Source organism: Notolabrus celidotus, chromosome 4 (assembly GCF_009762535.1).
Source record: "Notolabrus celidotus isolate fNotCel1 chromosome 4, fNotCel1.pri, whole genome shotgun sequence".
Taxonomy (NCBI): domain Eukaryota; kingdom Metazoa; phylum Chordata; class Actinopteri; order Labriformes; family Labridae; genus Notolabrus; species Notolabrus celidotus.
Window position 1 is genome coordinate 3,452,931 of NC_048275.1, and position 13,085 is coordinate 3,466,015.

At 42.1% G+C, this 13,085-nt stretch overlaps 1 protein-coding gene across 3 annotated transcripts in view; it reads right to left on the reverse strand.

Annotated features, from left to right (window-relative positions):
* The window catches only part of slx4ip (SLX4 interacting protein), a 63,059-nt gene that overhangs the window by 5,244 nt on the left and 44,730 nt on the right, over window positions 1–13,085 (reverse strand). For all 3 annotated transcript variants that reach the window (XM_034681519.1, XM_034681520.1, XM_034681518.1), the window contains exon 6: window positions 12,081–12,169. In XM_034681519.1, the coding sequence (XP_034537410.1) occupies window positions 12,081–12,169 (89 nt within the window). The remainder of the gene's footprint in view (window positions 1–12,080; window positions 12,170–13,085) is intronic.

The window sequence follows — 13,085 nt, forward strand, 5'->3', positions numbered from 1 at the left end:
CCAATCTTCAGTAATGATTGTGGACACTAAGGGTTGCTTAATCATTAGTATCACCGCACAGAGTTTTTTTTTTTTGGCGTCATGGTGAGATGGTCCCTCTCCATCTAAAGGCTGATTTATACTTCTGCGTCGAATCGACGGCGTAGCCTACGCCCTAGGTCCGCGTAGCTCCCGTACCTACGCTGAGGCCTACGCACGTAGCTGACGTGCACCTCCTCCAAAATGTAACTCCCCGTAGAGCCGACGCGGACCGCAAGCTCTGTGATTGGTCCGCTCGACGGCTTTGTCTTTCCCGCATTCACAGCACTTCTGGGATCCCGGACATCGGCCACACATCGGCCGTGTATTTCATCTCCTCCTCTCTATTCTTCATGTAATCATGTCTGTATGATAAACAGCAACATGTATCAGCTGTAGATTAACAGAACACGCTCTGAATCTCTGTGGAAAAGTAAACAGAGATCGTAGCGGGACCGGAAGCAGGCGGCCGGCTATCAGAGAGACCAGACTGTCCTCAGGCGTTTCGGCGGAGAATTGCTGCGCGACACAGACACACCGACGCACAAGTATGTGGGGCTCATGTCCGCGTCGGCCCCTGCTGCGTAGGGGAGACGCAGAAGTATAAATCAGCCTTAAGTGTCTTAGGTCTCTCTCTCCTTCTCTTTCCCTGCCCCTTTGTATATCCTTATGTAATCTTTCTTTCACTTTCTCTTATTTTATTTCTTGGCCCACCTAGGTGTGCACGCCCTCTTTTACAGAACATGATATTAGCTGTCAATAAAAGATAGGCCAGAGTTCTAAGAGGGATGGTGATGGTTGCATGCACACAGTCACAAGCACAGAAGAAAAAGGTTTTCTTTCTTTTCTTTTGCTGCAAGAATAAATTGCATTAATATTTGACAGTTTGTGACAAACATGACACAAACCAGAAATATATATGCAGACAAGAGAAAAAAGATAAAAAAGGAAAAAAAAAAAAAAAAAAAAAGAGAGAGAGGGGGAAGACATGCAGTGAATGGTCGACCGGCCGCTAGTCGAACCAGCAACCTCTGCAACAAGGACTGTGGCCTCTATACGTGGGGCGCTTAGACCGCTAGGCCACCAGCGCCCCAGAAAGAGACATTTTTAATAAAGGAAAAGAGAAAAATCCACGTCACAGTTGACGGTTCACTTTGAGAGCCTAAATGTCCAAAAAATAAAGGCAGGTGAACCTTAAGTTTTTGTAGTATTCATTATTTTTTCACTTTCCAAAAAGAATTGATTCAGAATCAGGAATCCTTAAAATTAAAGCGCTACCCAACCCTCCTAACCATAGACCTTTCTGGAGTCCCTGAGCTCCCTTGTCTCGTAGGTTCCTCTGGATCTCTGCTGCTGTGGACGTGCCAGACTCCAGCTGCTACAACTACTACTATCCGTCTCCCCACTATCATCTCTCTCTCTCTTCACCTCCCTCTATCCCTCTCTCCAACACGGTCTCAGCAGATGTGTGTCTAACATGAGTCTGGTCCTGCTCGAGGTTTCTGCCTGTTAAAGGAAGTTTGAAGTTGGTGTTTTTGTCTTAATGTGTTGTGTTGTTATTCATGAGAACTCTACAGTGAATTAACTTTTTAAAACTCAACCACTTTGAATAAATTGAGACCAAGACTTGCACGTAACTTCGCATCCTTGGGGACTGAGGGCCATGGTCTCAGTATATGGCCACCACCACCATTGTTAAGCTTCAAAGCACCTCTTCAGAAACCAATGGGTGGTATCGGTGAGGTTGCATCCATGATCCAGCTGCTACAACTACTACTATCCGTCTCTCCACTATCATCTCTCTCTCTCTCTTCATGTCATGTATTTGTGTAATATTTAAACATCTCACCATCTTCGATTAATTCAAGGCTTAAAGTCATGATTGGTTAGGGTTTGATCGGTTCCAGTGTCAGGCAGATCACCTCAGCTGATCAATACACTGAAGTTAACTCAGCAGTGTTTGTGTTGTGGGTTCCTATTGGGGGATTTTGGACCCTTGTCCTAACAGTGTTAACTTGGTAAGCTGCTCATCCTAATGAGGTGACTTCTAGCTCCTGAACGAGACAACTTGCCCAACATGAGGCTTCAAAAACCCCTTTGTGACAAGGTGGCTACTTCCGTCTCTCTGTGAAGTCTTTGGTTTGGACAAAGCTAGTTAATCGCACATGTTGCTAGCATAGCTGAATAACTCTATAAACTTCTGCAGAGGGATAATACGAGTAGGCAGAGGTTAAATGCTGGAAAATTTGGGGTTGTGGCCACAATGTTTATCCAATATCGGCCATTTTCAGATCATTATTTTTCCAAAACAGACTTGGTGAAATGATCAAAGTGCACTCTAGGATGGGAAAAACCAATGTGGTAAGTTTGGCAACCACCAGTTCCTGTGAGCACGAAGAAATACAACCATTAACATCCTCTCCCACTTCTTTCCTCATGACACCAATGACAGCATCTGACCTGACACCCAAGAGGGAAGGAGTGATTGCCCAACGCTGCGAAGGGAAACTAGGGCAAGTTCTTGAGACCTCGCAACTGCAGCACTTGTGTGTGGTGTGAAAGGAATAAAGAGGCCAGACGCAGGGAGGGGAGGGGATTGATTCAGGAGGCAGGGCGACAAGGAAGAAGGCGGGGACGACAAGAAACAAGGGACAAGATACAGAGCGTTTAGAGGAGAGCACAACAAAAGAAGAGGCAACCCCCTATAGTAATGTCCCTTGACCTCCACAGTCTCTCCAGCATGCCCACAAACACAAGAATCCTCACACAGGAAGTCCTCCACAAGCTGCCCTTTGTGCAGAGATGGAGTCATGCTACAGTGTGGGCAGAGGTTCAGACTTTAAACTCTCTCATGTCCACGGCTACAGTAAGCCTTGGATTTGGACTCAGGACGGTGACACGTCAAAATCTGCATTTGCCCACGCACTCACACGCCCACCCCGACAACAACAACAATCCTGAGAAAGATGTGGGTGCTGTCATTTGCATCGCAGCGCCTTGATATGTATTTTTCATCTGTTTGATATGAATAAATGCTGTTTGAAAATCTACTTGAAAGAAACATCAACAAGAAGCCAATGGGAGGCTCTCTGGGAAAGTTTAGTGCCTTTCTGTTCCTGTCGGCACGACTTCAAAAGAGTGAGAGGGAAGGAGGGAGCAGAAGGAGAGGACGAGGAGGATGTACTTTGCAAATATAGATGGAGATTGATAGAGAGAGAGAAAGAGGCATGGGGTCTAACAGGGGGGGGGGGGGGGGGGGGGGGATTCTGCATATGCAAGTACAGAAAAAGTGCAGAAAGAGATGATGCATGATGCACGTTGGAAATGTTGCAGGCTACACGGTGAGCATTGTGTGGGAACCGAGTCGGTCTAATCTTGTCCGGAATGATGCAAACTCCCAATAGCTGGAAAGCGTCCCATGAAACAGGAGGGAGGAGTGGCGGTAAATAAGAACTTCTACCAGCCGCCGCCACCATAACCACCTCTCCCTCTCTCCTTCTCTCTCCTTCTCTCTCTCTCAGCAACAAGGGTTTAACCCCCCCTGCCGCCAGCCTGTCTGTTCGCCCCCACACAAAGCTGCACAACACTTCTCATGATGCAACACGTAGAGTGGAGTAGAGAAACAGTGCCCTCCCCGGCCCCGGAGCCTCCAGAACAACACGGCTCCACCACGGGAGCTGCAACAAGACGGCACATCTGGATGTCAGATTAAAGAGATAAACCTGGCGAAGGGGCGAGGAACGCTGAGGATGAATCATGTGGTTTAAAAGGATACCGGTACAGATTCTTACAGCGGATCGCCCCAACTCTCAATGACTCCTGGAAACGACTTCAAAAAGATAACCAAGTGCAGGCTCCATAAAATACACGGAATGTCCTTTAAGATACAGTAAAAACACCAATGAGAAGATTAGGCTGGTTATCTTTTGAATGCAGCTGCACTTGAAAGTGATGCAGTGAATAGTTCCTGAGAAGTGCTGCTGCATATAGGATGACATGGCTTGTTTTGTATCTCTCAATGCACTGCTTTATAATTACCCTATATAAATGCCTAAGGGAGCTTGTCTGCACAATACAATTACACTTTTGTTGAGTGAAAACATCCCCAAGAAAACTGGTGATTCTGCAGCTTTATGACCATGCACTTTAAATCAACTCTTCTTTGTTACTATAGCACCTTTCATACATTCAAGCATGCAGTCTAAAGTGCTTCACTAAAGAACAGAGGCAGGAAACAACAGCAACAGGTGAAATAATACAAGTCTAAAATATGATAGAGGAAAGTCAAATTAAATACTTAAAAATAAGATAGATAAATAAAGAGTCAATAAAATGAGATCAAATAAATACCAGAAAAATAAAATAAAATCATTACAATAAAATTTGATGAATACCAGAAAGAAAAATCATTACAGTCAAAGCAGAATTATAAAATTAAATAAAATCAATAAAAAGTCAATAAAATAAAATAACATCAGATACATCCCAGAATAATAGAATATAAATAAAATCATTAAAGTCAAATCAATAAAATTAAATCAGATAAACAACACAATAATAAAGAAATCTTTACAATTAAATCAACAAAATAAAATGAGATAATAACCAGAAGAATAAAACAAAATAAAATCATTAGAATAAAATCAATAAAATAAGATCAACTAAATACTAGTATAATACAATAAAAATACAATAAAATACAATAAAATCAGAAAAAGAAAATCAAATAAACAACAGAAGAAGAAATAAGTCTTTATAATTAAATCTATAAAATAAAATCAGATAATTATCAAAAGAATAAAATAAAATAAAATCACTAGAATAAAATCAATAAAATAAGATCAACTAAATACTAGTATAATAAAATAAAAATACAATAAAATCAGAAAAAGAAAATCAAATAAACAACAGAAGAAGAAATAAGTCTTTATAATTAAATCATTAAAATAACATCAGATAATTAACAGAATAATTAAATTAAATAAAACAAGATGGAATAAAATAAAAAGATCAAATTGATGCTAAAACAATGTTAATAATGGTAATAATGGTAATAATTTAGTCCAGGGTTAAAAGGAAATGACTCATTAAAATCCAGATTAAAAAGGTAAGACTTTAGCTTCCTTTTCAAAACACCCAGAGAGCTCGCTGTTTTAATGTCCAGAGGCAGAGAGTTCAGACTTTACTTTTTGGGGCGACAAGTCAAAAGGGAGTTACAACTCTAACTTAATCATATGCATATTTCAAGGCTGAAAAAGTCCCTTCATAAAGGAACCGCATTCTGCACGCTGGAGTTCAAAGAAGCAAGACGACAAGTCAGAAAACAGGCCAGCATTGAAAGCTCCAATCAACCATCAACTCCATATTTGCTTGTGATCTTCCACAGTGGGAGCCAGATTGTTTGTTTTTGGATCACTGGGTCTTTGTACCTCACCTAAGACACACAAACTCAGTGAGATGCCGTCCTTTAAAGCCGCTTATTCACTCATCTGTCACAAAAGCAATGAATCATTCCTCCTGAATCCCAAAGAAGCATTTGTTATAAAAATGGAATTATTCTTTTCTTCCTCTGTAAGCCTTTGAACAGCTTTGTGATGGCACAACTAAGAACACAAAATCCTTTAACTGGCACCGAGAAACAACAACACATCTTAAACTGTCAGCGCAGAAATAACCTCCTGCTGAGATGTTGGTGAAACTAGTCACATAAATTCCACCCTCCCCGGTCCCACAGAGGAATCAAGCCCTGTTTGTCTAAGCTCGCCACATATTCCTCGCAACAAAGTCAACAAACATGCATGGGCACATACTTCTCTAAAATAGAGGACAGTTCTTATCCCTGAACAATGGCCAAAGATTTCGGATACACCCATATGTAAGGATTGAGACAAGCTGCTAACTGATCGGACTGACTTCGTGGAAATCAATGAAAGCAGATTAAAGCTTGGAGGGAACGACGGGACATGTTCTGTAAGAGATGATAGCTGTGTGTTTGGCCTCGTTGGAGAGGAGACGCTGGACGCTTGGGAAAGCTCTGCTGCTCGCCGTTGTGAGCTGTGAAGAATAGAGGCGCGCTGAGGTCATGAGTAAACACACAGACTCATCCAGAGAGAAGAGGGGGGGACTGGAAACACATCTGCTCTGCCTTTGATCCAAACTTCTGCAGCCCAGCACGCCACTCACCTCAGCTGCCCACTCTGCGCCTGACTAGAAAACAACGGCCACAATCCTAAACACTAGTCCTTCCTTCCCATGCTGCCCTCCACACTGTCGCTGCTGACTCACAATAGGAGCTTTTTTTTCAGAGAGAGAGAGAGAGAGAGACATGAATCTTCAACTGTCACGAAAAAAATAACACTGCTGAGGAGTCACCTGTTTGATCGCTTCCCACGGTCTCATGCAAATGTAGTTTCAACATCCACAGCTCTGCAGAGCAACAGCTGATTCTAGGTTTCTAGGGCGAGACTGACGGAGTTAAATAATGTGATAATTCTGTGTTATTGTATGAAAATATCAGATGTTAACACAGAATATCAGAAGCTGAAACTTCTGCCTTCATGTGCACTTTAAACTACTTTATATTTCATGTTTGGAGACTTCAGCCCAGTATTAATAACATGTAATCAAACATTATATCCCAGATCCTGACGCTATATAATCATCATACTGCTGTTGCAAAATATCAATATTTCACTGCTTCATGACTCCTTGGTGTGGGGTGAATGACATTAATACTTTACTTTAAAGGGGCTTATTACATTCTTCAGATAATAACTAATCATGTCTGATTCCTCGACTGTGGAACGACCTGCCTGAGGATCTCAGGCGAGCTTCATCAGTGCCTTTTGAATCAAATCTGAAAATATATTTTTATTGAAAGGCCTTCTTGTAATGTTATGATTAATCCATAATGCTGTATTTATTTTTAGTTTATTTTTTTTAATGGTTTTCCTTTATTCAATCCTTGTTTTTATTTGCATTACTGTTTTATTTTTTATTAGTTGTATTGTTTTATTTGTTTTAATTAGTTTTGCTGTTTTATTACTTTATTTTTATTATTTATATTTTTTACTGTTTTAATATTTTATTATTTATTATTTGTTTGTCTTACTGTTTTATTTTTATTTTGTTGTTATTTTTTATTATTTTTTATTGTTGTACTGTTTTATTTTTATCTGTTTACATAGCTTTCTTTTGTTATTGTTTATTTTTATTTATATATTTTTATTTATTTACTGTTTTTTATTGTTTTACTATTTTATTTTTTTATTATAATTTTAGTAGGTTTTCTTACTTTTAATCAGCTGTTGCTTTAAGTTCTTTAAGGGGCGGCAGTAGCTCAGTCCATAGGGACTTGACTTTGGAACTGAAAGGTCGCCAGTTCAAGTCCCAGTATGGACGAAGTTTGGCAAGTGGACTTGGTGGCTGGAGAGGTGCTGGTTCACTTGCCTGAAGGCAAGGCACCGAACCCCCAACTGCTCGGGGTCCGCTGGTTGATGGCAGCATCCTCACTCGGACATCTTTCCCTAAGTGCATGGGTGTGCATTGTACCAAAAACTGTGCGTGTAGCATGACCGAAAAATAACACAAGTGAAAAAATTGAATTAATGAAGTATGTTCTCTTCTCTTCTTAAATTCCATATGTCTTGCTAATTCAATATCTCTCCCTGTCTTGATTTGTTCCTTATTATTGTTTTTTTTATGAAGTAAAGCACTTTGAAACGTCTGTTTGAGTGCTATATAAATAAAATGTATCATTATTATTATTATTATTAGAGACTGTATAATAAAAGAGTCTCTGTGACGTCACTTGTTTGTTTCTGAAGCAGAGTTTTGAAGCCTGTCGTCGGCATATTGGAAATGCTGACTCAACCTAACTTTTGGGGAACCTAGCATGAGGCAAAGAGGTGGAATTAATTAAACAAACCTTGTGAGTTTAATATCTTCAAAGATAATGAGTCATAACAAACTTCACCCCCCGTACGGTGTGTGCCCATAGCTGTTTGGCACATTGTGCTCTTTGCCACATGTTAGGTAGACCGAAGTTAGACTGAGTCAGCAGTTCTAACATGGTGACTGTAATGGGTGACGTTGCAGAGACTACGTTCATGTTTTATACTGTCTCTTGTGTCTCTTTATGTATCATAGTCATGCATATTGTCTGACTTTAATTTAAATGGATGTTCATTCTTGAATGGAAACTTTGCTCACCATGCTGATGCCTGTTTTGCCAGAATACTCTTGAAAAGGAGGTTTTTAATCCCAACGAGCTGTTAAATGAATACATAGATAATGGCGTGATTGTGGACCATACATATTTTAAATGGTACCAAAAACTCAATAATAATTGGTATCCTAGCTCCTTCGCCACCGCTGGAAATGACTAAATGTCACCGTCTCCTCTTCAAACTGAACCACAGCTGAAAATATGACTAATAGGAGTTCACAGAGTCCAGGAGACGTACAGCACGCTGAAGTGTGGGAGAGAGACGATGGTTTTCACAGGACAAAAGGCCAACGGTGATGTCAGCTTAGTTCCCTCACAACATAACCCCCTGACCCTGTGAGAAGTGCAAATTTGATGAGTCCACATTTCCACTGCGGTTAAGGTTAAAGATTTTTATTCAACGAGTCACACTAACAAACCTCCCTGAACACAGAGAAACGTGGCAATCTGTTGGGACTAGCTGTCAAGACTCCTTCTTGAACATGTGAGCGACTGTGACAGAAAGTCCAATATACCCAATTATTTTTAGACAGCTGCGTTTTAATGTATTACACTACTTTGGACCCGCATCGTTAATTTTTTTCATTCACTTTCTTGGCGCTCAGTTCCTCTGAGGAATGAGTGAAGGACACAAACAAACGAGTGTGTTTGTCATGTGAAAAATGTCAGCCGTGCTGTCTGGTATCTTTCCCCTTACAAACCACGCTCGAGGTTGGGCTAGTGAGAGCTGCACCGCAAGACTCCCACCCTCCAATTCCCTCTGCTTGTACTGTACGAGCCCAGAGAACCACATCCTGAGCAGAGGAACGCAATCGACAGCAATGCCTCCTTGAACTGGAAAATTGGTTACACAATGTGAACTTTTCACTGACGACTGTGTTGCTCAAGTACAAATATTACAATCGCTGCTTTCACTGGACGCCAAACTGAGAGGAGTGTAGAGACGCTCGTAAGGGAAACAATAGTGAAAAACCCCCTCGGGAAAACAGCCAGACGCTGATCATGAGACGTGATGGGAGAGATGTCTGCTCTTGATGTGAGTGCCAAGGTGAGAGGCTGCACCGTCGTTTCCCAGGATACTCTGAGGAGTGTGAGCGCCGTCCGGGGGATGGTCGTCTGCAGGTCTTATGACATGAGCAACATAATGTACACAGTGTGTCCTCTCACAGGGAAATGCCCGCTGAACACTGATTTATCTGAGAGCAATCATTCAGGTGACCACAGACTGTATCTAAGAAGTAAAGCTTCTTAGACCTGCACTTCCTCTGATGGCCTGCAGGGGGAGACTGCTAAATCCAGAAGAATTAAACCAGCAAGTAAACATTATTTAAAATTCAAGTCTTCTTCCTTTCATCATGAGAGGAATATAGAGGTACCTTACAAAAAGAAACCTATCACTGAGAGCATAGCGTTAGTTAAGGCGGGGTACAAAGTCAAGCAAAATGTGCGTTCCAGTCAAACTGCTCTGCCTGCCTTCTCCTGATGCTCTCCCTGCAAACCTCTTTACAACCCTCCTCCACCCCAGCTCCTCATTTCTGCTGTGTCTGGTTTTATCAGTGTCATATATGTTGTAACTGATGCTCGCCCTGTTCTGTACAACTTGGGGTCTTTGCTGCTGCTCTGCCTGCCTTCGCTTTTCATGTATGCAATGAAAAAGAGGGGAGGTGTGCTCTCCCTGCCTTGGCTTTGCATGTATGCACATGAACGAGGAGGTTTACTCTCCCTGCCTTGGCTTTGATTGTATGAACATAAAAGAGGAGGTGTACACTCCCTGCCTCGGCTTTGAATACATGAACATGAAAGAGAGTCGAGGTGTTCTCTCCCTGCCTTGGCTTTGCATGTATGAACATGAAAGAGGTGTACTCTCCCTGCCTTGGCTTTTCATGTATGAACATGAAAGAGGAGGTGTACTCTCCCTGCCTTGGCTTTTCATGTATGCAATGAAAGAGAGTCGAGGTGTTCTCTCCCTGCCTTGGCTTTGCATGTATGAACATGAAAGAGGTGTACTCTCCCTGCCTTGGCTTTTCATGTATAAACATGAAAGAGGAGGTGTACTCTCCCTGCCTTGGCTTTTCATGCATGCAATGAAAAAGAGGGGAAGGTGTGCTCTCCCTGCCTTGGCTTTTCATGTATGCAATGAAAGAGAGAGGAGGTTTACTCTACCTGCCTTGGCTTTTCATGTATGCAATGAAAGAGAGAGGAGGTGTACTCTACCTGCCTTGGCTTTTTTATGTATGCAATGAAAGAGAGAGGAGGTGTACTCTACCTGCCTTGGCTTTTCATGTATGCAATGAAAGAGAGGGGAGATGTACTCTACCTGCCTTGGCTTTTCATGTATGCAATGAAAGAGAGGGGAGGTGTACTCTACCTGCCTTGGCTTTTCATGTATGCAATGAAAGAGAGGGGAGGTGTGCTCTACCCGCCTTGGCTTTTCATGTATGCAATGAAAGAGAGAGGAGGTGTACTCTACCCGCCTTGGCTTTTCATGTATGCAATGAAAGAGAGAGGAGGTGTACTCTACCTGCCTTGGCTTTTCATGTATGCAATGAAAGAGAGAGGAGGTGTACTCTACCTGCCTTGGCTTTTCATGTATGCAATGAAAGAGAGGGGAGGTGTACTCTACCTGCCTTGGCTTTTCATGTATGCAATGAAAGAGAGAGGAGGTGTACTCTACCTGCCTTGGCTTTTAATGTATGCAATGAAAAAGAGGGGAGGTGTACTCTACCCGCCTTGGCTTTGGCATTCCACGTAGGCACATGGAAGGGCAGGGAGCTCCCAGAATAGACTTACCGCAAAGTACTTTTGTGTAACTTATTGCATGCAAATTATTCATTCTTTTGACAAGTGGTCCTGACCTTTAGCATCCTTTCAAAATAAAAGCATTAAAAATAACATGTTTATGAGGGAAGGTTTTAACTAACAACATTAAAAAATGTTTTAAAAAAGTATTGTGAGCCCATAATCGTGCGCTAGTGTCTAATAAATGATACAGGCACCAGATATTCCCCCTCTTGACCAACTATGGTCACTTCTTGTTCCTAAGTACCAAGATGGCGGTGGCCACGTCTTTCAGATAGTCTCTGCAAAGCTCTGACATTTAACAGATTTAAACAAACTGCCTTTTCTGAGCTCCACCATAAAACCAGAATGATATATAGACTGATGAAGAGCTTGGACATAAATTTCCCTGATCATGAGCGATATACTATCAATGGAAAATACTATTTGTGATGATAAATCATAGTGAGTCCATACTTAGTGGTTACATTTACACAATCAGGATCCTACATTAGATAAATGCTCTGTCCTTAAATGATAAACGATGGATGATATTGTGCCACAGTGAGATCGGTTGGAAACAAAAAGGAGGGAAAATTCTGCTTCTTGCTGTTCCTTGCAACATTTCTCCAAAACAGATCTTTGGTGTTTGAAAGTATCCCGACTCTCTCAAGAGCTAAAATGTGAACAATTATTTTTGGCCTTATTTTTGACCCACCCATTAACGTTGAGGTTTACAACAACCCCGTGTTTAGGTTGGTCACAAAGAACAAAAAGAACAAAGAGTGTTCAGCTGGGGTGAGTTTGCAGAATGTGGGAGCAGGAACTCTTTGAAGAAGGGGGATGACTCTGCAGTTTTGGACCCCACCTCGCTCCACCCATCCCCCCCCTCCCTCACGAGGTCTCCGAGCAGCCGTCCCCCCTCACGTAAACAGATCAGCATATATAAAGTGAGAGCGAAATTTGGCAACACATCCCTATAATAACACACAGACCCATGCAGGACAATCTGCCAGGCGACTGGAAGAGGAAATAGAGGAGTATAAACAGCACTCACCGCGGCCAGGCTCGGGTTTCCATGGAGCGCTGAGGCATCCTCCGATCGGCTCACACACACAACATAGCGTTCAGGAAACACACGCAAATCTGGAGGCAGGCAAAGACAGAGACAACGCAGACCATGCTAGTTAATATCAGGGTTCACCTCTAATTATGAGTACAAGACAGGCCGAGGGAAATGTGGTGGAGGTTTGAATTCACATCTGCAAAACACCAAGTATTTACTATCCCCAGACCGGGGGGAAAATGATAGTTTACAGATAATTGCAGAGCTTTATGAGCCGCGTAAGCAGCATGAAATATTAGAACATTTTATGTTGATAGCGGCTCTCGGGAATAATTTGACTGTTTCATCGACTTCAAAGGGGGGAGATCGTTTACAAAAGCAACACTTTAATATGTGTTGTGTCGTAATAAATCCAACAGACCTCAAATTGTCTTTTTAACCGGACAGCCAAGTTGGTCACCGCCCGACCCGCTGCCTCTCGTTTAAACAGAGGGTGTTCAAATGTGCTCTACTCCCTCCTTAGTTTCATGAACCCGCTCCAAACGACAAATTCTGATACTGTTGAAAAACTTTAACTGAAAAGCCTCATTGGCGAAATTTTACAACTCTTCATGATGCATTCCTCGTCTCCATGTCCGTCAGATGTTGTTTTACAGTAGTATTGAGTTTTAGTGCATAAAAGCTGATATTCCCCCGCAGTGGTCACTTTCACAAACATTGGTTTTGCTTCAGTTGTCCGGATTTGTGGTTTCATAAACACAGCCAACGCTCACATTTTGTTAGGCACAGGCCGAGCTTGCTTACACCACACACATGCATTAATGTATGCGTACCTTGTGTGGTTTAAGTAATGAGGCTGTGAGGGATAAATATGTTGGCGAGCTGGTTTGGATGTTACTCCATGGATCTATTCATCCATCCGTTATCTCCACTGGGTTGCAGACAAGAGGTAGAGTACGTCCTCTTCTCCATGCCTGTTTACGAACAGACCGCTCA